The sequence below is a fragment of the Chiloscyllium plagiosum genome, chromosome 42 (genome assembly GCF_004010195.1).
Source record: "Chiloscyllium plagiosum isolate BGI_BamShark_2017 chromosome 42, ASM401019v2, whole genome shotgun sequence".
Taxonomy (NCBI): domain Eukaryota; kingdom Metazoa; phylum Chordata; class Chondrichthyes; order Orectolobiformes; family Hemiscylliidae; genus Chiloscyllium; species Chiloscyllium plagiosum.
Window position 1 is genome coordinate 11,471,845 of NC_057751.1, and position 25,123 is coordinate 11,496,967.

A 25,123-nucleotide genomic window follows, 5' to 3' on the forward strand; every position below is an offset into this window, starting at 1 on the left:
GGAGTCTGGATAGGTTGCACTTTGGTGGGTCGGTGTGGACGTGTTGGGCCGAAGGGCCTGTTTCCACACTGTAATCTAATGTAACAGCTGTTATGGGCATTTTGGAAGAAAAGTGACGTTCCCAGTGAGCTACACCAATTTTAATGGCTTGGCAAGTTCTGAACTAATATCTTGAATTTTGAAAGGAGAATAATCTGGGATCTGTTAAAGACTACTGAACAGACATCTACCTTGACATTCTGTGAGAGTAGAACCAGAGGTTGTGAAGTTATAACAATCAGCAATCGCCACTAGATGGTTATAGCACTGCCTCCAACAGCAGGTGGCAATAGTGGGGGAGAGAACATCAGTTTCTCTGGACCTGTTCCTGCAGCGAGCAGTGTGTTTGTAAACTGGGGAGCTCAGAGACGGGTTGACTATGGGCAAGACATGTAGAAGAAGGAAAGATATGAAACCTGCAAGGGTGCAGAATATTTACAAGGATATAGAATATAGAAAAGTACAGCACAAAACAGACCCTCTGGCCCACGATGTTGTGCCGAGATTTAATCCTAATGTAAAATATAGTAAATTAACCTACACACCCCACAACTCACTGTTAGCCATGTGCATGTCCAGCAGTCGCTTAAATGTCCCTAATGACTCTGCTTCCACCACCTCAACTCCATGCATTCACAACTCTCTGCATAAAGAACCTACCTCTGACGCTTTATACCTTCCTCCTAATATCTTCAAACTATGACTTCTCATACCATGTCAATCCTGCCCTGGGGAAAAGTCAGGGTTGGAGGGTTTGAGCTGTAGGGAGAGGCTGAATCGGTTTGGGCTGTTTTCCCTGGAGCATCTGGGGCTCGGGGGTGACCTTATGGAAGTTCACAAAATCATGACGCGTATGGATTGGGTGAATAGCCACGGTCTTTTCCCCAGGGTAGGGAAGTCTAAAACGAGAGGGCATAGGTTTTCAGGTGGTAGGACAAAGAATGAAAAGGGACCCAGGTGGCAACTTGTTCACCAGAGCTTGGTGTGTGTGTGGAATGAGCTGCCAGAGGAAATGGTGGAGGCTGGTACAATGACAACATTTAAAAGGCATCTAAATGGGTATATCAATAGCAAGGGTTTAGAGGGATATGGCCCAAATACAGGCAAATGGACTAGATTATGTTGGGATATCTGGTTGGCATGAACGAGTTGGACCAAAAGGTCTGTTTCCGTGCTGTACATCTCTATGACGAGAACTTGTGAGCCGGAATGCTCTGGTGCAATCAATAGAACAAGGAAGCAGATTTGTGGCAGGGCGTGCAACTTCTGGATACCAAACCAGACTAACTGGCGGTCCCCTTGAAATGGTGAAGCCTCCTGAAGTGAGAGGGAGAGGGGGCAGCAGCCAGGAGTTGGAGCAGGTTGAAAGAGTGATGTATCAGCATTAAAGAACGAGGACTACAATTAGAGCAGAAAACAGCCTCTGAAAAATAGCAAGAAAGTTGGTATGTGGTAGTAGAGCTACAGCAGACCAACATAGATCAGTGGGGCAAAACCATGGAGTTTGAGAGACCATGAGGGGAGAAAGATCTTCTAGATGTCTGTCAGATAAAGTCATGGGAAGTCACTTGTCAGAATTTCTGCAACTAAGCTCATTATCCAGCTGATTGGAGATCAGGTGTTAAACTCTGCAACAATTGCCTGATGGATCTGCAATGGAAGGTGAAGGTTCATTGTAAATAGTTCATCCCTCTAAGATACACTTTTCTTGTCATATCTGTGAAGATTCTTTGCCAATGCAACCATGAATTCCTCTTTTATTACTTTGTGCAGTGTGTGTTTAAGCCAAAGCATATTACATGTATTCACCGATGGGTGTGGCTGCACTGTCTGACACTATCTGAAGAATTGCCACTGCACCTTTTTCAGGGAGCATTGTGCACCAAGGGAAATGAACAAGGAATCATGAAGGAGCCATTCTGCTTCACTCTCCAGCTGATGGCAGATGCATTCAAATCTATGGAAATGAGGCAAGAAGCTTATCTGGTCCATTTCCAGTCACATTCACCTTTGTAATCTGAGATGCAAATGATGTTTATTGCTCAAGCGGACCTTGAATGGCCAATCTGTGTGTGTTTCATGGCAGGGTAATCATCTCTATGTGTATGTGTGCCCTTTCCATCTCTCTTTCTCTCTGCTCCTTTCAGAACCTCCTTGTTTGATTAAATGTAAGTGACGTGGTGTGAAACATAGTTTGATAATACTCCAGTGAAACACTTTGGTATGTTCGGATGCAGCAAGGATCAAAGGGTCCTTGGGGTGCAGGTACACCAGTCTCTTAAAGTAGTGGGACAGATTGATAAAGCAGTTAAGAAGTCATATGGGATAATTGGATTCTGCCATTGGCAAGCTTTCAGCTGCCTGGCCCTAAGCTAAGGAATTCACCCCTTCAATGTCCCTACCTCTCCACCTAAGCACATTATGATTTATCTGTCTTTGCCTACTATGATCCACCTGTACTGCTCACAAATAAAACTTTTCACTGAACTTAAGTCCACATGATTATAATAAATCAAATCAAATCAAACTACTCTATGCTCCTCTGAGACATCACTTAATTCCAACATATTTGACTCCGCCTTTGGTCACCAGTCCCTAATGTATGGGTTGGTGTTTGATCATAATTCTGCCAGGAGTCTGTGCAGATATTAAGGGAGGTTTCACTGAACTGGAAAATCCTTGAGTCTGCATCCTTGAGTTATGCCACCTGGGGTGCTTCAGAGTTGGGACATCTCAAAACTGTAGCTGATCTTAAAATCTACAGTCTGCTGTGGACTTAACTAGCAGAATTGGTTTTCAGCCTCAACGTTAGAGATGGCAAGACAACATCAAAAAGGATAGTAATTGGCAGGTAAACATATATGACCTCATGTGATTGATAATACAAACTGACTGTACAGAAACACCAACTAATTAATGACCGAATGTCAAGTCTGGAACCTGTCAATGTTGTTCAATTCCGGTTGGAGGTTGGCTTTTGTCTACCAGCACCAGCCATCTTTGAAGCTCTTTGTCATTGCTGCCATAGAAATGCAGTTATGTTGTTGTTTTCTTTCCCCTCATTCGGATCTGTTGTTTCTCATGAAGCTGGGTAGCAGTGGGGTTTTTCAGGGTGCTGGGATTTCACCGCAGAGACAGGACCAGGGGGAGTGAACACACTGACAGACGCCACTCCCCCCCTCCCTCCTCCAGCCGCGATAGTACAATCTGAAGGGGGCGGATCTGCTCTTTGCTACCCAGCTGACTCGAGTTTGGCATTTCGATGTTGGAAACGGGGTATATTTTTTCCCCTTTGCTCTGGTGGGCACTGAATCCCGTCCTTTTTTTTTGAGAGGGGAGAGAATTGCTGGAGCCGAAAGATCAGATAAGGGCGGCAGTGAGCAGGAGCGAGAAGGAACTGCAAGTGCCGTGTAAAATTGCAAGGGGAGGCAGAGGAAGCTGATTTGATGTTTCACATGTAACCACATCCGTGATTTTAGCAGAAGACATTCAGTTACTCTCCCTGACAGACACACACGTCTCTCTTTTTTTAAAGTTTCCCTCCATTTTGTGACAAGCTACAGGATAATACATCAGCAAAGCGTTTGTTTCTGATGGCTTTCAGTCCATGGCAGATCCTGTCCCCCATTCAGTGGGCCAAGTGGACATGGTCTGTGGTGAGACCAGGGCCAGGAGCTGAGGACAATGAAGGGGAAGACTCCAGCCCTGAAGAGAAAAGGTTAAGTTTCACACAAGTTGCTGTTTATTAAGCACCGAGAGGGCGAGTGTGTGCGTGAAGGTGGGGTGGGGGAGGCTTGCCGTGTTTTATTTTATTTTTTTACTGAGAAATGCGTCAGAGGGAATCGATGACAGTCGATTTCCCTCACCCCTCCCCAGTGCTCATTTTCCTCCCCCCTCTGTGTCTCCTCACAGTTCGGACTCCGAAGCGAATTTCGAGACGCCGGAGGGTGAGACACCTGTCCGAGACCAGCCGGAGATAGGTGAGGAAGGAAAGCCAGCGACACACCAGGCAGGTAAGGAGACTCAGCCAGAAAAAGCTTTTCTCCTGTGCTATTTCTGGTGCTCGGAGGCAAGGTTGCGGGGGGGGGGGGGGGGGAGAGAGAGAGAGAGAGAGAGAGGTGGTGAGGAAGAGGCAGCAGTACATGTTATTGTCGTAGAACTTGACAGTGTGCCAGCTGCAGTTGGCCGGACTGTGCTTGCAGGTTTAACCGTTTTTGAGAGCAATGCGCTGAGTCCAACGTGCAGTATCGAATGGGGGAAACTGTGTTAATTCCTCTCTTCCTTGTTACACAACAGAAATCTTCACAACCTTGCTTGATCCCTAACCCCCTCGCAGCCACGCCAACCCCCGAAGCCATTATTTTTCAGCAGAGATGCAAATGCCTTGGATCTTTTTTTAAAAAAATTGTTCCAGCCTGCCAGCGTTTATTTAGTGGAGATTACTAGTGAGTGCATTTGCAGCAAGGGTGTACACTGAAGATTTATCTCAGTGCTCAGGATTTACTGAAAAAATTCTGGGAATATTTTCAGAAAGTTGCACAAAATTCCGTTTTCCAACTGTGAATGAAAGGGAACCTTGAGCTTTCACGCTGCAGGTAGTTGGTTGCATTATGACAGCTTAAAATACCTGCGTTAGGATTTTGCATACTTTCCCTCACCACTCTCAGCATCACAAATAATTGCTTTTGATTGCTGCACAGTGTGATTTTACAGGAATGGTCATTCATCTCCAATATCAAGATCCTGATAAAAGTTTAGACAATTGTTTGGAAATATTTCCGATTTTCACCAATGTGGATGTGAGCATAAGAGGTACAGTTAGTAAGTTTGCAGATGACCCCAACATTGGAGGTGTAGTGGACAGCGAAGAGGGTTACCTCAGATTACAACAGGGTCTTGATCAGATGGGCCAATGGGATGAGGAGTGGCAGATGGAGTTTAATTCAGATAAACGGGAGGTGCTGCATTTTGGGAAAGCAAATCAGAGCAAGACTTATACACTTAATGGTAAGGTCCCAGGGAATGTTGCTGAACAAAGAGACCTTGGAGTGCAAGTTCATAGCTCCTTGAAAGTGGAGTCACAGGTAGATAGGATAGTGAAGAAGGCATTTGCTATGCTTTCCTTTATTGGTCAGAGTATTGAGTACAGGAGTTGGGAGGTCATGTTGCGGCTGGACAGGACATTGGTTGAGCCACTGTTGGATTATTGCGTGCAATTCTGGTCTCCTTCCTATCGGAAACATATTGTGAATCTTGAAAGGGTTCAAAAAAAGATTTATAAGGATGTTGCCAGGGTTGGAGGATTTGAGCTATGGAGAGGTTGAATTGGCTGGGGCTGTTTTCCCTGGACTGCCAGAGGCTGGGGGTGAGGGAGTCCAGAACTAGAGGGCATAGGTTTTGGATGAGAGGAAGAAGATGTAAAAGAGACTTAAGAGGCAAACTTTTCAGGCTGGTGTGTGTATGGAATGAGCTGCCAGAGGAAGTGGTGGAGGCTGGTACAAATACAATATTTAAAAGGCATCTGGATGGGTATATGAATAGGAAGGGTTTGGAGCCACGTGCTGGCAGGTGGGACTAGATTGGGTTGGGATATCTGGTCAGCATGGATAGATTGGACCGAAGGGTCTGTTTACATGCTGTACATCTCAATGACTCTATGACTCTTTGTTGAGGTGTCATAGAAGGTGTTCACCAAGTCTTGGGTTGAGCTCATGTATTGTCACAGACTGATACATCAAGAGAAAACAGAAAATCATTGTTAAGAGTATTTTTCAGGGCATTGGACTGATTTACCACAAGGTTCAGTGTTCGGACCCTGCGTTTGAGTTAGTAAGATGGATGATCTGGATGAGGGGTGAAGGGTTGTTCATGTTTGTTGGTTGTCTCAAGTTAGGTGGGAAACTAAACTGTGAAGATGATGCAAATAGGATGTTAACATCACAACAAAGTGAGCAAGAACAGGGGCGATGTTTTCACAACGTATTGCAATGACCAGTTTTCAAAAAGTGGAATATTTTTAAACGGTGAGTCACTGGGAAATGTTGATCTTAAGAGAAACCTGGGTTCTCGCTTTGAGCTGGAGCAAACAAGTTGGGAGGTAATGACATAGAATTATAGAGATGTACAGCATGGATCAGACCTTTCAGTCCAATCCGTCCATGCCGACCAGATATTCTAAATTAATCCAGTCCCATTTGCCAGCACTTGGCCCCACTTGGCCCATATCCCTCTAAATCTATCCAGATGCCTTTTAAAAGTTGTAACTGTACCAGCCTCCACCACATATTGGCCTTTATTACAAAAGGTAAGTAGAGTAAAGAAGCCTTACTGCCAATGTACAGCACCTTAATGAGACTGTCACTCAAGTTCTGTGTCCAGCCTTGCCTCAGGATGGACGCAGTTGCCTTCCATGCAGTGTGGGCAATGTTGACTGGAATGTTTTTGGAGATAAGGGAATTGTCCTGTGAGCAGAGATGATGAGTAACGATACACATCCACTGCAATTAAAAAGCATGAAAGGCAAAGATTGTTATGGGGCTAGTCTGACGTACAAAATGCTGGAGTGAACTGTATCTCTGACCAGGGCGCCTCGACAGCTGGACGTGAACTGAGGTGCAGAATTTTTTCACTCTGGGCATAGTGAATATTTGGAATTTTGTACTCCAGGAGGTTTGTGGATGCTAACTAGTTAAGCTCTGATTGATGGATTTTGGGGTAGGAGAAGAATTGTGATGTGGGGATAGTGCAGCGAAGCTCAGTTCAAGTGAATTGTGAGGCCAAATGGCAACTCCTACTTGTTCTGCTGTTATTTTGAAATGAATAATGCTCCTGGGGCATTAGCCATTGGTAATTTTGATGTTTTGAATGGCTAAATCCTTTTGGGTTAATAGGATTTAAGAGGCTTTATGATTTAAAGGGATGCCTAGTAGATTGGGCTTGATGACCTCCGTTCATATTAAAATGCCTGTTTCTTAATGGCTGCTTTACTGAATCAAATTCCTAATTTCAGCCCTATCATAGATAGTCCAGACAGGCTGTCTACAGTCTCAAATCAAACTCCAGAACCGTGTACAAGGCTCTGGCAACTTGTCTGAATGGCATTATGGAGCTGGGGATAAATATTGGATCAGACCTGAGTTCTATCAGAGAGTCATATACCGTAGAAACAGACGCTTTGGTCCAGCCAATCCATGCAAACCATGTTCCCAATCTAAACTAGTCCCACGTGTCTGTTCCTGGTCCATATCCCTCCAAACATTTCTTATTTATGTACTTATCCAAATGTCTTTTAAACATTATAACTGAACCCACAGCCACCAGTTCCTCAGGTATTTCATTCCACATGTCAACCACCCTCTGTGTGTTTAAAAAAAATGCCACTCATGTCATTTTTAAATATCTCTCCTCTAACCTTAAAAAATGTATCACAGTGTTGAAATTCCCCATCGTAGAGAAAAGACACTGATATGTCGTTCTGCTATAACATGACAGTTGTGTTTCTATGCAACCTTGTGCTATAGGAAATTGCACTATGGAAAACTGCTATAGAAACTCACGCTGTGGAAGATCGCTAATAGAAAATCGCTATACTCCTTCAGTAAAAAGTTTGTGTTATCCAAACAATGTCTACAATTTGTCAATTGCATTGCAGCCAATTCGCAATGACATAGCGCGCATTATAGCAGAATGACCTGTACCATGAACTCTATATCCATGTCCTTTGAATCCTCATGAAGGGACCCTGGTCTAATACCTCGACTGAAAGGTGGCAGTTTGGATGTGCAGCACTTTCACAGCAGTGCACTGAAGGCTCCGATTTAATCGGATCTGTGGAGTTGGACTTGAACTCTGAATGTTGTGATTTAGGAACAAGTATGACTTTAAATTGATGTTTAGCTCAGAATTCTACTGGCAGCTGCTATGCTGTACATTCACGCATCTTTATATTCAGTGCAGAATATCATGTGCTCAGAGATAAATTTTAATGTTTGCTGGAAGTGGGTCAAGCAGTTGCTTTATTTTTACAATCTTATTTAGGCTGAAGTAGATAGTGAAACAGACACAACCTGAGCAAGATTCAGATATCAGATCCCTGGAGGGAGCATGGAGGAGTTGAGGACAAGTTTTGTGGGTGCAGAGAGATAATCACCTAAATCTGGCCAATGTGACCATCGATTGGATTCATATCTTTGAATTATACCTCCCACTTGATCATCTGCCGACGTGGAAAGTAACACTCTGGGATGTGAATCTGATCCAGTGAATACCTTGCTTTGTTAGTTAACTAATGCTATTTGAGGGGGTGGTGTGGTGTTTGTGGTTGTCTGATGAGGGACTGCAGCCTCTATCTAGTCCTTCCTGGTCATTGCTTGTCATTGAGCAGTGAGTTAGCACATTGTCAGGTGCGTGTTCCCTGACATCCATTGCTGACATTTACTGCCAACACTGATGACACCAGTGCTCATGTGGACACCTGCTCAATTTTATTGTTCAGCTTTAGGATGGGCCAGCAAATCCCATCTGGTTGAGCTGGTGTGATGGAAAATACAGGAGGAGACGAGGATCAGAGAATCCCTCCAGTGCCGAAGGAGACCATTCAGCCCCTCGAATCTTCACCAACCCTGCAAAGCGCATCACATCCAGACCCACCTGCCCAACCTATTCTCATAACCCTTTCATGGGCTCTTTACCATGGCCAACACACGAATCTTTACATCTGTGGATAGAATCAGACCAATCCATCTAAACTGTATGTCTTTGGTTAAAAATAAAACAAACAGCTGCGGATGCCGGAAATCAGAAACAAAAACACAAATTGTTGAAAAAGATCAGCAGATCTTGGCAGCATGTGTGAAGAGAAATCAGAGTTAACATTTCGGGATAAGTGAGGAAGGGTCTCCAGATCCGAATTGTTAAGTCTCGTTTCTCTTCACGGATGCTGCCAGACCTGCTGAGCTTTTCCAGCAATTTCTGTTTTTGCTTCTGCCCGTCTTTGGACTGTGGGAGGAAACCTATGCAGACACAGGAAGAACATGCAAACTCTGCATGGACAAATTGCCCAAGGCTGCAATCAAATTCTGGTCCCTAATGCTGTGAGGCAGCAGTGCGTCAATGTGTCACCCTATTGTTTCAATATTATTTTAATGATATCTGGACATCACTTGTAATGTCAGCATTTGTTGCCCAATCCCTAATTGCCCTTAAGCTGAGTGGCTTGCTAGGACATTTAACAGGACAGTTGCTGTGGGGCTGGAGTTATATGGAGGTCAGAATAGATGAGAATGGCCACTTTCCTTCCAGACAGCATCAGTAGCAAGTGATAGACAGAGCCAAGTGATTCCACAGCCGACAGATAAGATTGAAGCTCTGCAGTCCTGCCACGTCCAGTCGTGAATGGCCCTCACAACATTCCGGCAAATAGTACTGAAGTTCCCCTCCAAGTCACTCGCTATCCTGACTTGGAAATATGTAGCTGTTCCTTCACTGTCAGCGGGTCAACATCCTGTAATTCCCTCCTGAATGGTTTTGTGGGTTCAAGAAGGTAACTCGTGGGCACTTACAGACTGGCAATAAATGCTGACCCAGCCAGCCAGTGTCTCTCACATCCCACAAATGAACAAAAAGGTACAGTGAACCAGGTGAGTCTTTTCTGACATTTGATGGTAGTTTAATTCCTGATCCTCATTGTTAACACACTGACTTATAATTCTAGATTGTTTTAAATTTTAAAAAAGCTAAACCCACTTTCCACCCTGTCCCCAGAATAACCTCTGGATTACTTGTCCGGTGACATGACCACCTGCTCTGGGGGGTTTTGTTCCCAAATCTAAAGCCTTTGTGAGTGCAAGTGCAAATGCTTCAATAGTATGCCTATTTTTTTCAAAAATATTGGACTTCCTTCAATGTCAATCCTTCATCATGAAAGGAAAACATAGGCTTTGCTTTTGTGTGAGCTTTTCCCCAGTTCTGGACAAGTGCATACAAATGGAGAGCGAGGAACCTGGAGTTGTTAGTTTGTCACATTCCAAGTGAGAATGTTGCAGGATAAATCCTCGGTTCCCGAGACTTGTGTATTTGAGTGCACTTGTTTCCCTTGTGCCTCTTATTCCTGTTTTATTGAACACAAAGCCAGCTGTTTTTGGAATGTTGTTTCTCCTCACAGTCCCAATGCCTATTGCAGATTGTTGGCTGATAATCTGTGTAATGAAAGGGGCACACTCACCTCTTGCAAAAAATGCTTAGTTTGTAAAAGGAGGAGAAGGAAGTGTTCCAACTGCTCCACTTCTTTGCATTTGGAATTTAAATTCTGTCACAATTTCTTGTCACTTATGTTTATGAAAATACTATGAGGTTTTTTTTCTTAGATTAGATTCCCTACAGTGTGGAAACAGGCCCTTTGGCCCAACAAGTCCACACCGACCCTCCGAAGAGGCCCCCGTGCTGCCTTCCCACCACTGCCCAGTGTGTGTAAGTCACCTCAATTTGGTGCTGTTTTAATTGCAGAAATGAAAAGAAATCCAAGGCCGTAAAGGAGTGAAAAATCTTTAGCTTGTGATCATGCTGCTGTAGGAAGAGAGTTTTGAAGAAGAATCACTGAATCTGAAGCGTTAACTCTGCTTTCCTTCTGCAATGATGCTGCCAGTCCTGCTGAGTTTTTGTTTCCCCAGCAGCAATTTCTGATTTTGTTTGGAAGAGAGCTTTGTTTCGGATCATCTGCTTTGGGATGTAACAGAAAATGTGACTCACTGGTGCTTGCTTTTTGTGGTGATACCACAAAAGATGATTCTGGAGTGTCTTGTGGCACCACAGTAAATGGAAGAATCTAAATATCAGCTCACAATTTCAAAAATTAACCTATGGGTGGGTGGGGTCACAGGGATACAGATTCAACCTGCCCCATGTTTCCTGTCACAGAGACCAAGGTTATGGAGGTGGGCCATTGTTTTCCACTTATTCTCTGCCATTTCCTAAGACCTTGTTATCACACTGCCCTGACAATGCTGCTGATTGAGCATAATTTAGAGATGCCAGTGTTGGACTGGGGTGTACAAAGTTAAAAATCACACAACACCAGGTTATAGTCCAACAGGTTTAATTGGAAGCACACTAGCTTTCGGAGCGTCGCTCCTTCATCAGGTGATTGTGGAGGGCTCAGTCCTAACACCGAATTTATAGCAAAAATTTACAGTGTGATGTAACTGAAATTATACATTGAAAAATTGATTGTCTGTTAAGCCTTTCATCTGTTAGAATACAGTGATAGTTTCACTTCTTTCATATGTAAATCACAAAACCTTTTTTTAAAGTTGCACTCTCGGGTTAGCTGTTAACAATGGTGATAGCAAGACAATAAATTGAAGGCGTTGGCCCCCTGTGTTCTCTGTCTATGCCATGATGTTTAGATTGATTCTAATTTTAAAAAGTGAGATAACAGAGTATTAAATAAATTCATGCAGTTTTTGACCTCCGAGTTCTACATGAATGCATGCAGTTTTTGACCAAAGTACAATGTAACTCTGCAAGTACAAATTCACCCCACAAAATATATGTGTGCATGTGGGTCTTTGTCTGTGTGTGTGTGTCTGTCTGTCTGGGGTGGGGGTTGTGAGTGTGAGAAAGTGTGTGTGTGTGTAGTGAATGCAGAATGTCTTACGTCTGTGATTGAGCATGGATGCATGCAAATGAGGGTAAAATCAGGCCAATTACAGTCCCAAACATCATCCTCTTATGTTACAAATAGCAAACGCAGATTCCTACAATTAGATTCGATTACTTACAGTGTGGAAACAGGCCCTTCGACCCAACAAGTCCACACCGACCCTTCAAAGGGCAACCCACCCAGACCCATTCCCCACCAGACCCATTCCCCTACATTTACCCCTTCACCTAACACTACGGGCAATTTAGCATGGCCAGTTCACCTAACCTGCACATTTTTTGAACTGTGGGAGGAAACCGGAGCACCCAGAGGAAACCCATGCAGAACACTGGGAGAATGTGCAAACTCCACACAGACAGTTGCCTGAGGTGGGAATTGAACCCAGGTCTCTGAAACTGTGAGGCAGCAGTGCTAACCACTGAGTCATCATGCCGCCCATGGCATTACCATCAGTTAGTCCCCTTTTTAAAAATGTACTCTGAAAAGTGCATGTCCTTAAGGTATATCCGATTACTAGCCTTTGGGAGAGTATTTATGATGGGTGTACCTTTTGATGTAAAATTTTTGCTTCTATTTTGAAATACGTTTGGGTTTTGCATGTGGTTCTGGTTAGTTAAGGCTGACTCACAGAGGATTCCTGAGTTTAGTTGCTGACCTGTCGTGAGAAAGCTGGCATAGTGGGATGTGGTATTGTCGTGGAACTGATGACTCGCAAGCTAGTTTGAGAGCTGAGGAAGGGGAATAAATGTTGGAAAAAAAATTAACTCGGGGGTCCCCAGAATTTTTGGCAATGTCAGGAACAGGATGGGTGTCAGTATGAACATAGGATTTAACCAGCATTGCCTCTGAAATTTCCTGACGCTCGGTACTTAAAAGTGAAGCGAACAGTGGCAATTTATACCAAACTGTAGCTGGCAAGGAGCTGGCTGTTAGAGGGCAGAAGCAGAACCAATTGCAGATGGTAGTGAAGAGGTTAATTGACCCCGTGCGCCAAACAAAGATGTTATACAGGATGCAGCAATTTACTGGGATTGTGACAAAGGTCAGCCGGGTGGAAGTCTAAACCACAACACAATGCTATAATTTTCTTGCCATAACCCATGTTCAAAGTATGGATAAAAATAGTTGATCCACCGGAACGCACCATGAACTCTCATGAGGAACAAAATGTTTGTTATGGGCTGGTGCGAACTACTTCAAGGGACATAAAACATTTTGTCTGGTTTTTGTGGGGGTGGCAGAAAGTCATGTGTCATCCTCCTTCTGTTGGAATGAACTGTTTGTTACAGAGTGGATGCATTTCATTGTGATTCACAGATCATAGTTTTGTAAATAAGTACTTCTCCACACAAGTAAATGGTTCAAAATTCAGAACTATACATCAATAGAGAGACCCGAATGTTCGCGCAAGTGCTGAAAGGTGGCAGGGCAAATTGATGAGGTGGCCATAGTTTGGGTTTCTTGGGTTCATGAATCGTGAAACTAAATACAGCAGGCAAGACATGATTCCTGAAATGTTTAAGTCACTTGTTGGGCCTCAGCTTAGCATTTGTGGTCACCGCATTATAATTAAGATGTCAGGATTTTAGAAAAGGTGCAGCAGGAGACGTTAGCCAGTTTGTGACTCTGAATGTGGAACTTCAGTGATCCAACCATTTGAATTATTTACTGGCAAATGGGAAAGAGTGAAAGGTGATCCAGAGGTCCTGGATTTAAAATTATTGGACAAGAATCTGGACTTAGATTTTTTTTTCCCCACGTGAAGTTTGAAATGTGAAGCATTGTTCATGGAATCAGTTTTTCCTGAAGAATTTCAAAGGAGTTGGGCAGTTATTTGAAGATGAGCCACATGCAAGAGTATGGGGGGGAAAAAAGCAGGGACCTAGAACTAAGCATGGCATTTGGAAAGAGAAATTACAGAAACAGTTGACTGGCAAAAAACATGTCTTTTCCTGTCATTTTAGGTTTACAGCTTGATCATCATTCTACTCTTGATGGACACCTTAAACAAGCAGATAATCTCTAAGCACCTATTTTGGATGCATCTGAGATGTTTATTTTGTTTCACACATGCTTTGTTAATCAGTTTGTTGATGGGTTTTAGTGCAGTTCAATATGTGGATTTCTGAGGTAGGGATCTACAGTTGCTGAGCACCACTAGTTGTGGAGTGTTTCATTTCGAGATGCTATGATCTACTTGGCACTATTCTGATGCCAGAGGATGGGACAGCATTTCAGCAAATGATCAATGGGCTATGTAGGGCCGCATGTGACCAAACAAGAAACACAACCCCCATTACAAGAAAATGAGTATATTCATCCCAGATTCTTCACTGGAGAGCACAAGTTGGTTGTTCAAATGTATTCACTGCAATCACGAAAGGGTGAATTGTGTCTGTTCCCGAGGGTGGGGCATTTCAAGGCAAGACACATTTTTAAGGTGAAAGGCAAGAGAATATAAAAAAAAATAAGACATGAGGGGCAAATGTTTGACATAGGGAGTGGTCCGTGTCTATGCTGAACTTCCCAACGAAGTGGTGGATGCAGGTGCAGTTAGTGTTTAAAAGACATTTAGAGAAGTACATGAATAAGAAAGATTTGGCGGGGGTGGGGGGGGGGGGCGGAGAAGAGATGATATGGGCCAGGCTACAGCACAGACGTTGGCCATTCAGTCCACTGTATCTGTAGTTTCTCTTCCCAGTAGCCAAGCTTAATTTCACGTCCTTGCTTTTGTTACATAATTTTGCACGTGGGATTAGTTTAGAGTTTGGGATTATGGCCGGCAAACTGAAGGGTCTGTTTCCATGCTGTATAACTCTATGACTTGAGATAGATACACGTTTGTTAAGCAAAGATATTAAGGATGTGGGCCAAAGGCAGGTATATGGAGTCAGATGACAGATCAGCCACGATCTCATTGCATGGCGCAACAGTTCCAAGAGGTTGATGAGCCTCATCCTGTTCCAGATCCAGTGCTGCTCGCATATATTGTTTGAAGTTAACCAAATGACGACTGGGCATTGTAGAAGTTTTTAGTGAGTTAGTAGGATGCTGGGCAAGTTGGTCATGAACAGGTCCAGGCAATTGTGGCAGCAGGGATGTGGTCAAGGCTGCCAAATATCTGCCTCTCTTGCACAGCTACGGTTGGGTCTAGGTTTCATTTGGAGAGGGAGAATGTTGCGTCCTCAAGTGCTCTTGATGTCTTCAGAGAGAGTTGGGCACCGCAGGGGTAGAGTATTTTATCTCCCCTTTGAACTGTATTTTGATTTTGTCCCTTTCTTCTCTCCCTCCCTCCCCTCTCCCTCACCTTTGATTTGCATCACCCTTAGTGGGCTTTGCATCTAAGTTAATCAGATGGAAATCATGGCTGGTTTACTGGTGATGGAGGCATGGAGAATTAAGTTCATTTGTGTCAAACAGCATTTATGGATTTGAAGGAAGAGGGTCAAAAAAGCCACTGGACAATTATTTGTAACGTGGGAAGCCATGTTACAGGGGTTCATTCATCGAAGGAGGCACGATGGATAAATCCATGGCTTCCTCAAACTCCTATCCAATCGTTTGTTGGAAAACCCACAGTGAACCTTCGGTTTTGTAATGCCGCCTGTCTCATTGCACACTTTGCCACACAAATCAGGTGCAGTACTCGCAATCTGGGCTGTTGCAAAGAATTTCCATCTTCAAGAAGAATTGCAGCTTTTCTGCACACCCGTGTCAGAGTGAGATTTATTCAGAATAAGATGACACATTGCAAATCAAAACACTCCACTGCGTTCCTGACATTTCAGTGTGGTGTTTCATTGCACGGTGACCCACAGATTCAGCCCCCTGTTACCCTGTATGGCATCTCACTGTCCTGTAGAGGGCCATTGTGGTCCTGTGTCCCACTGCACAGTGACAAGTGCCACACACATTGATTCCATTTTGGTTCGCAGCACTGCGCAACCCCATGTCAAACGACATGAGGAAATATCTTGATCAGGAAATGACAGGTCAAAGAAATGAGGGAAAAAACACAACCACCAGGAATGAATGACGTTCCAGTAAACAATGCCTGCTGTCATGCTGTCTGCTCAGGTGCATTGAACGACACATGATTCAGTTGTAATTTCTGTAATTGAGCTCATCTATTTTCTTATCTTTTGACAATAAAAATGCTGAAGATAATCCTGGTGTTTATATTTTATAAATCTCCAGTAAAAGATCAAGACCTCTCTGATCAGATGTTTATTTCATGAGCTGCTGACTAGAATCTAATGGCACAATTTTAATATTTATGATGAATAGTTCAGCAAGAGCTTTTAATCATGATTTCTGTATTGTACACTTCATTTCCAGTTGATACAGAGCTGCAAATTGCAACTTTTGTCATCTAATAGGACCTAAATCACCTTGCAACGGTGAATGAATTCATTAAAAAACCTCATATTGCTCCTCACTGGAATTAATTAATCCTTGGACTTTGAGTGTCAATTCTGATTTGTCTGAAACCCACAGTCGTTGGTCATCCTGGGCTCTTGCTCAACAATCCGTAGCAGAGGGAAGGGTAGGGTGGGTGAAACACAGCAGCAGGTACAGGAAGAGGACGGAGACCACGATTCTGGTTGAGTGAATTTGATCTGTTTGAAGGCCAATTGGATCATACAGTTGGTTGTACCTATGGTGAAGTGGAAGAAACATTGATTTACGTTTGGCACAAAGGGAGGTCAGAATGCATGTTCCCTGTTTTGAAGGAATCATGATCGACACTTTATCGGGCGGTGGGGGTTGGAGTTTTGGCACTGGGTACTGGGAGAGAGAAGCTGAAAATGTGTTGCTGGAAAAGCGCAGCAGGTTAGGCAGCATCCAAGGAGCAGGAGAATCGATGTTTCGGGCATGAGCCCTTCTTCAGGAACTGGGAGAGAGAAGACATGGGGGAAGAGGGTATAGAAAAGTAAGGGAGAGAAAGTAATGTCTCGGACTTTGGGGAGGGAGCGGGTACAGTATATATGTATGAGGGAAGCGAGTGTGTCAGTGATGGGTTGGAGAGGTACAGGGTGTTTGAGAGAGGGAGTAACCAGTGTGCGGATGATGGGGTGGTGTCAGCAAGAGAGGAATACAGGGTATTGGTGATGGAGCAGAGAGGGAGCCAGAGGGTGTGTGGGTGAAGGGGAAGTTGATTATTAAAAAAGAAAATAGCAGCTGCAATTCAACAGAAAATAATAATTTTCCATTAAATTCCAGCTGCAGCTTGCTGTGGTAACACCGGTCTTGTGTCTTGTAATTTAATGATTTTAGCAAGGAGTGACAATTCTTGTCAGTGTTATTTATGGAAGATTTAATTGGCCATTATTTGACCTTCTAAGCTATATTTGTCTGTAATGAGCAGTATAGTAAAAGATTGAGTGGCGAGGCTGATTGTATGTCTGCTGTATTGTGACTCTGTTCTAGAGTTGTGGTAAGATGGTGGATGTGTAGGGCGTCTGAGCCCAGGCGTTCCTCCACTCCATCTGCTTTTCATTTTGCTTCTTTTCTATCTTTTCTCTCTTTTTTTTCTGTTTCTTCATTTACCTCTTGTTGAAGAGCATGGTGACAGCACCAGTGACGGTGAGGGAGCCCAGCAGCATGGACTCAGTGGTGTCAGAGGCATGTTTGGGTTCCCATCTGCTTTGGTATCTTTGAGGCAATCCCCACACTGCCTCATGGCTGTTGTGGGGGAAGCGAGTCTAGGCCCACTATGAGACTGGCAGCATCAGCAACAGCTGTGTTGGTGGGTTTCAGCAAAAACTCAGTGGCATGCTTGTCGCTGGAGGTGAGATGGCGCCAGCATCCATGGCATTTTGATGGAGACTTGTGCCAGCCCACCAGCCCATGGTGGACCACTTAACAAGAAGGACTGTAAAGTCATAGAGATGTGAAGCACGGAAACAGATCCTTCGATCCAACTTGTCCATGCCATCCAGATATCCCAACCTAATCTAGTCCCATTTGCCAGCACATGGCCCATATCCCTCTAAACCCTTCCTATGAATGTACACGTCCAGTTGACTTTTAAATATTGTCATTGTACCAGCCTCCACCACCACTTCTGGCAGCTCATTCTATACCCGTCCCACCCTCTGCGTGCAGAAGTTGCCCCTTCGCTCCCTTTTACAGAGGAACCTCCATTGTCTGAATATCCGTTATCTGAATTTCAGATTATCCGAAGGAGATCTCAAGCTCCTGATAGAAACATTATATCAAAGAGGTGTTTCCAACACTGATCGTACCTTTTGTTTACAATGATTAAAAATGAATCCGGCTTACTGAAATGCTGGTGAGAACAGTCCTGGACATCAGTGGGAACCCAGGCACGTTCTCCAAATGACTGGCCGCCAGCCCTCTCTCTTTCTCCCCATACTTTCCCTGGAGTTCTGCACAAGGGTGTACTCCTGAATGCCCCACCCCCCCTTCCCCAGATAATCTTGCCAACATTGTCCTATTCAGGACAAAGATGGAACTTGTTATGGGGTGTGTGTGTGTGTGTGTGTGTCTGCGTCTGCGCGCTATTTGGAGACTCCTCTCCCCCAAAGGCAGCAGCACTCTTCCTGTTGGTGTCCAGTTGGCTGCCCGGGAGATGGGAGGGAGGGGTGGAGTGCAAGTGGGGGCAGACAGGGAGGTGGGCTGGTGGGAGGATGGTGGGTGGGGCAGATGGAGCGCAGTTGGACAGGGTTGGGGGGTGTCGCACGTGGTGTGCTGCTGCCTATTCTTCTGAACAGGGGGCGGACTTTGCAAGTGTTCGCTGTGTCAACCCAATTGAACTGAATGGGGAAACGCTGGAAGCTTCAGCAATGCTGCAGGTCCCTTACACACAAGTGTGTGTCTGCTCAGAAATAAACCCTGAGACAGAGAGAGGGGGCAAGGCAGGTAGAGCGAGGGAAAAGGAAACTTCACAAAACTCCAAACCCCAGGGGAGAAGCACTGAATCAATTGTCCCAACGAAATAGCGCCCACCCGTCTCGTTCGGATAATTGAGGTTCCTCTGTATATCTTTCCCTTTTCACCCTCAACTTATGCCCTCTAGTCTTGTACTCCCCTACTCCAGGGAAAAAACACCTTGTGTATTTATCCGATCCATACCCCTCATGATTTTATAAAACTCTATAAGGTCACCCCTCAGCCTCCAATGCTCCAGGGAAAAGAGCAAAAGTTGAACACTTTTTCTTGTTTTCATTTTTCTCCTGTTTGTATTCTGTGGTTTGGTTTGTTTTTCTGGGTTTTAAGACGGTGCTTTTGCACTACTTTGTAAGAAATGAGTAATTGAAATCAAACCAAATCAAGTCAGAATTACTGCCATGCAACTGGTCCGGGTAGAAACCTTTGCTCCAAAATGGTGCAGTGAACCTTTCACTGGGACTCCACTCCTGCAGCTGTGAATTACTGCTGCCCCTTTCACTGAAAGAATCAAGTGATGAGAACCAATCAGGGTGCTCAAAATGTGAGATTAAACTGAGAGCCCTGAACTGGGTTTCACCTCCTGAGCATCCATCTCGTCACTGTGAAATGGATGGCCGTACTGAGAACACGACATATTGTACAGGATTGCTGGCAGTGATTAATAACCATTCCAACACTGTTAGGGAGCAGGAGAATAGCCACAAGAAGCAGGGGAAGTGGTTATCCCTTCTCATACTAGTGGGCTTGTTGGTTATCTCATTTAGCAATTAGTCAGGTAAGTATGAGACAGAGACACTTGCATCTGGATTCAAATGTAATGTTGTGATGTGTCTGATGCTTTGTAATGAATTTACGTGCGTGCTTGCCTCCTGGATTGAGCTGGTCGTGTTTCCTCTTTGGTGAGGGAAGATGAAAATTTGTGGCATTTTGTGGGTTCAGGTTAGTTCTCGGGTGAAGCAAGCTTTGTTTATTATGCAGGGAGAAGTGCTGGATGATCCCATTGAGTGCTGAGTTCAGTCTGTGCATTGTTGACCAGAGTCTCAGAAAGGCCTGTCTGGAAAATAGCTCAGCAGTTCCCTGGAGAACAGGAGTGTGTAGACTGTATCCTTTTTTGCTCTCTGGTGGTTTAGTGGTCAGGGTTTTCCTGGTGCCAGCGACTGTCACATCTCCTGTTGATGTGATTTTTTTTTAACAATGTGGAGCTCATTGCTGCCGATACAGGAAGATGGGACTGTCATTTGTACTGAATCCTTTACAACCCCATAGTATCTCATTGCTTTACAACCATTCCGTACTTTAAATGTTGTTTCTGTTTATAACTAAGGAAACCTAGCAGCCAAATTGTGTGCAGCAAGACCCCACAATACCTCTTTGGTAATGATGGGCTAATATATTTTCATAATGTTGACTGAGGCTAAACAATTCAAAGGACACTGGGTTGGGAGCAGAGAGTACTCAATGTAATGCCATATCATCTTTCACAGCTTTCATTTGTGTGCAGTAATCACCTTTTGGTTTTAATATCTCATCTGTATCACTGATGGCGCAGTACTCCATCAGTACAGTAAGTAAACCAAGTGCAGCAATGTAGCTATTTTTAAAAAGAGAGCCCACTTGGGAGAATGAAGAAGCTGTGTAGCATGAAGCTTTGTGTGAACTGTATACTGTAGTGAAGTGACCTAAAATTACATTCAGAACCTTTCACTGAACCTCCGGAGGTTTGAAACATCATTTCTGCAAGTTGTTGAGAATCTCGGTTTGTCCACAGATTTTATGTGCTGTCACTGAGTAATTCCATCCGCAAAGCTGAGTCGACTTCTGAAACCAACCTTGTTCAAGCTGAAGAGTAGCACTGCCAAGTGTGGGTGAGAGGCAGCACAAATTGTCCAGCCTGAAATGTTGGACCGACAGGTCCTTGGCCATCAGAGAGACTTAGTGAAGGGTCTCTGGGGTAATGTGACACAGTAGCAGGATTGCTGATCAATTTGTCTTGAGGGCAAGGGGTCACAAGTAAGTCCAAGTGGTAATTTGGAGAGACAAGCTAAGTGTGCTGTAGATTTGAATCTGCATCAAAGAATCAAAGTGATTTCCAGTCTGTGCCTCTTCACTCCAATTATATGGTAACTGTGCTTGAGCATCGGATTTGGAAATAATTATGATATATCCAACAAGGATGCCTGTTTCCCAATGGGCTATTTGTAAAACCACAGGGTGAACTCCAGCTGAGTGAACATCAAAATAACAATGACCTTTGGTCAGAAAGATTCCAGTTGCACTCACTCATGAGTGCAGTTTTCAGATTTTGCTTCCTTACTATGTGTTTGCATGTGTCTATGAGTGCACGCACTTGGAGGATATATGAATATGTAAACAGGAAATGCTGAGAGGAGTGCTTTCAGTTAACTGTTCTCGTGTGTCAAGCCTTTTTTGAAAAAGGTATCTTATTTTGCAACTGGATTTGTCACTGCCAGGTTAGCTTAAGTAGCATTTGGTGGGTATAGACTGGTGGTGCCCTTGCATGAGAGAACTTAATTCAGTGGTTCCCCTAAGCCATGCCTTGGTCTGGATTCAGTTTCACGTATGAGAAATGTGTGCGCTGGAAAAGCACAGCAGATCAGGCAGCATCCAAGGAGCAGGAGAGTCAATGTTTCGGGCATAAGGTCCTCATCACATTCCCGATGAAGGTCTTATGCCCAAAATGTCGACTCTCCTGCCGTGCTTTTCCAGCGCCACACTTTTCGACTCTGACTTTCCAGTACACTGCAGTCCTCACTTTCTCCCAATTTCACTGATGGTTTGGACTTGTCACGTGTGGTGACGATGGTCTTGGTTTCTTCGTTCAGTTTTGGCCCAGACTGCTGGGTTTGACCAGGTCCCTTTTCCCCTCCCTTTCCTGAAAGGGGGGGGGGGGGGGGATAACAGAAGCCGGCAGCATGGGAAAATATCAGTTCGAACATAGAGGAAAATTGGGTATCGCTGTCTTGGAACTATTCTTCTCCAGCAAGTGTGTCCAGCAGCAAGATCAGGGATCAGAATCACAGGCCCATAAGCAGTACCCAGACCCATCCCATGTTCCCCAATCCAAACATGGCAGTCCTAGGAGCCAGTGTCTGAGCCACAATATCCACACCATGTCGCACTGAAAATGGTCAAAGCACCTTCATGGAACATGTCTGTGGTAGAGGGAGACAGGTACTCAGCTTGTAAGAGGTTGTCTATAAAATGGAGTTGAGACCACAACCCAACCAACCATAATATTAATCGAGGAGCAGCTTGAAGGGCTGAGTGGCCTACTCCTCCTTATTCATATGTTTGTGACAAACAGTGAGTATTAAGATAACAATGCGGAGGAATGGGATTGTGGGAGACATAACAGTTTGGATCAGTAATTGGCTTGCTGAAAGAAAACAGAGGGTTGTAGTTGATGGAACATGTTCATCTTGGTGTCCAGTTAGTAGTGGCGTACCGCAAGGGTCAGTGTTGGGTCCACTGGTGTTCGTCATTTTTATAAATGACCTGGATGAGGGCTTAGAAGGGTGGGTTCATAAATTTGCAGACGACACCAAGGTCGGTGGAGTTGTGGATAGTGACGAAGGATGTAGTAGGTTGCAGAGAGACATGGACAGGATGCAGAGCTGGGCTGAGAGGTGGCAAATGGAGTTTAGTGTGGACAAGTGTGAGGTGATACACTTTGGACAGAGTAATCGGAATGCAAAGTACTGAGCTAATGGTAAGATTCTTGGGAGTGCAGATGAGCAGAGAGACCTCCGTGTCCATGTACACAGATCCTTGAAAGTTGCCACCCAGATTGATGGGGTTGTTAAGAAGGCATACAGTTTTATGGCCTTTATTAACCGAGGGATTGAGTTCCAGAACCAGGAGGTTATGCTGCAGCTGTACAAAGCTCTGGTACGGCCGCAGCTGGAGTATTGTGTGCAGTTCTGGTCACCGCATTATAAGAAATTACAGACCAGTGAGTCTCACTTCAGTTGTTGGTAAAGTGTTGGAAAAGGTTCTAAGAGATAGGATTTACAACCATCTGGAAAAGAATAATCTGATCAGGGACAGTCAGCGCAGTTTTGTGAAGGGTAGGTCGTGCCTAACGAATCTTGTTGAGTTTTTTGACAAAGTGACCAAACAGGTAGATGAGAGAAAACAATTTGATGTGGTGTATATGGATTTCAGCAAGGCGTTCAATAAGGTTCCCCACAGTGGGCTATTATACAAAATATGGAGGAATGGGATTGTGGGAGACATAGCAGTTTGGATCAGTAATTGGCTTGCTGAAAGAAAACAGAGGGTTATAGTTGATGGAACATGTTCATCTTGGTGTCCAGTTACTAGCGGGGTACTGCAAAGGTCGGTGTTGGGTCCACTGCTGTTCGTCATTCTATAAAAGACCTAAATGAGGGCTTAGAACGGTGGGTTAGTAAATTTGCGGATGACACTAAGGTCGGTGGAGTTGTGGATAGTGACGAAGGATGTAGTAGGTTGCAGAGAGACATAGATAGGATGCAGAGCTGGGCTGAGAGGTGGCAACTGGAGTTTAGTGTGGACAAGTGTGAGGTGATACTCCACTCCAAGGAGCAGGAGAATCGACGTTTCGGGCATAAGCCCTTCTTCAGGAATGAGGAAAGTGTGTCCAGCAGGACTGGGCTAATGGTAAGATTCTTGGTAGTGTAAATGAGCAGAGAGATCTCGGTGTCCAGGTACACGGATCCCTGAAAGTTGCCACCCAGGTTGACAGGGTTGTTAAGAAGGCATACAGTGTTTTGGCCTTTATTAATAGAGGGATTGAGTTCCGGAACGATGAGGTTATGCTGCAGCTGTACAAAGCTCTGGTACGGCCACACTTGGAGTATTGTGTATAGTTCTAGTTACTGCATTATAAGAAGGATGTGGAAGCTTTGGAAAGGGTGCAGAGGAGATTTACTAGGATGTTGCCTGGTATGGAAGGAATGCCTTAAGGGAAAGGCTGAGGGCCTTAAGGCTGTTCTCGTTAGAGAGGACAAAGTTGAGAGGTGACTTAATAGAGACATACAAGATAATCAGAGGGTTAGATAGGGTGGACAGGGAGAGTCTCCAAGTATGGGGACTGCAAACACGAAAGGACACAACTTTAAAGTGGGGGGAGATAGGTATAAGACAGATGTTAGAGGTAGTTTCTTTACTCAGAGTAGTGAGGGTATGGAATGCTTTGCCTGCAACGGGAGTAGATTACTCAAGTTTAAGTGCATTTAAGTCGTCATTGGACAGGCACATGAACGTACATGGAATAGTGTAGGTGAGATGGGCTTCAGATTGGTATGACAGGGCGGCGCAACGTCCAGGGCCGAAGGGCCTGTACTGTGCTGTAATGTTCTATGATCTAATAAGCCGCACTGTTAAACATTATGAATATGAGAACATGCAAGGTTAAAAATACATGTTTTGTAAGAGCTTTTTAAACCACTGTTAAGCTTTGATCAAGATTGTGATATGATTGCTACCTCCAGTACTGCTTTTAAAGATTACTGCTGCTGTAACCTTCTGTCCTGTTTGTACTGTGGGAGTGTTGCCATGACCAAGACCTCCATGTTTATCACCAGAATAATATTTTGGGGTGTTTCTTTCAGTAAGTAGTTTTATCAGATCTGCTACATTTTCAATGCTTTAGTTTCCTTGATATGCTACTGAACATAACTGAGCAGCGTTTGTGTGTGTGCGCCCGCGATAGATGTTTCCTGTGAATAAACTATATTTTGAACAGGTTTTAAAAAAAAATCAGTTCTGTGTTGAGGGCAGTTTTGTAACTTCAGCTACCATCTGACTTTCCAAAAAGCACTCTCCAAATGTGACCAGTCTCTCTTTTGTTTTGATGCTGACTATTATTGGAGAAAGGGTACATTTCACTTCTCAGTGAACTACACCTTGGACACCTAAATGGATATTTGACAATCTTCACCTGACATTAGCAGCTTCCGAATGGCATTGCCAGCTTAAAACATCGGGAGAGCTGGCCATTGGAGCTGGTGCCATTTTAAGAAAGCAAATCTTAGCAGGACTTATACACTTAATGGGAAGGTCCGAGGGAGTGTAGCTGAACAAAGAGATCTTGGCATGCAGATTCACAGCTCCTTGAAAGTGGAATTGCAGGTGGATAGGATCGTGAAGAAGGCATTTGGTATGCTTTCCTTTATTGGTCAGAGTATTGAGTACAGGAGTTGGGCGGTCATGTTGCAGCTGTACAGGACAGTTAGACTAGTCCTTGCTGTATATTTTACAACATCAAGGCCTTCTCTAGCTACAATTAGCTTGTATTCCAGTATTTAGTATTATTGGACAATAAATGGTATTATTTTGAAGTCTCAGCCCGAAGATACATCTTGACTTTGCCCTCTCCTTGATAGGCCTATTTTGAATCATCAAGCCACATGGTAAATGACACATGACAAAAGTAGACATTCCAGCTTTGACCAGGGTTCCTGTCCCACATGACCAGTTCCCTCTAGATTAAACTGGCAGCTGATA

At 44.2% G+C, this 25,123-nt stretch overlaps 1 protein-coding gene across 5 annotated transcripts in view; it reads left to right on the forward strand.

Moving 5' to 3' along the window:
* The window catches only part of tacc1 (transforming, acidic coiled-coil containing protein 1), a 173,176-nt gene that overhangs the window by 71,307 nt on the left and 76,746 nt on the right, over positions 1–25,123 (forward strand). For 2 of the 5 annotated variants that reach the window (XM_043681462.1, XM_043681463.1), the window contains exons 1-2: positions 3,251–3,757; positions 3,952–4,052. In XM_043681462.1, coding sequence (XP_043537397.1) covers positions 3,633–3,757; positions 3,952–4,052 — 226 coding nt within the window. In that variant the 5' untranslated portion in view covers positions 3,251–3,632. Of the gene's footprint in view, positions 1–3,250; positions 3,758–3,951; positions 4,053–25,123 lie in introns of those variants that run through there. The other 3 variants (XM_043681466.1, XM_043681465.1, XM_043681464.1) reach the window with 2 other exon arrangements.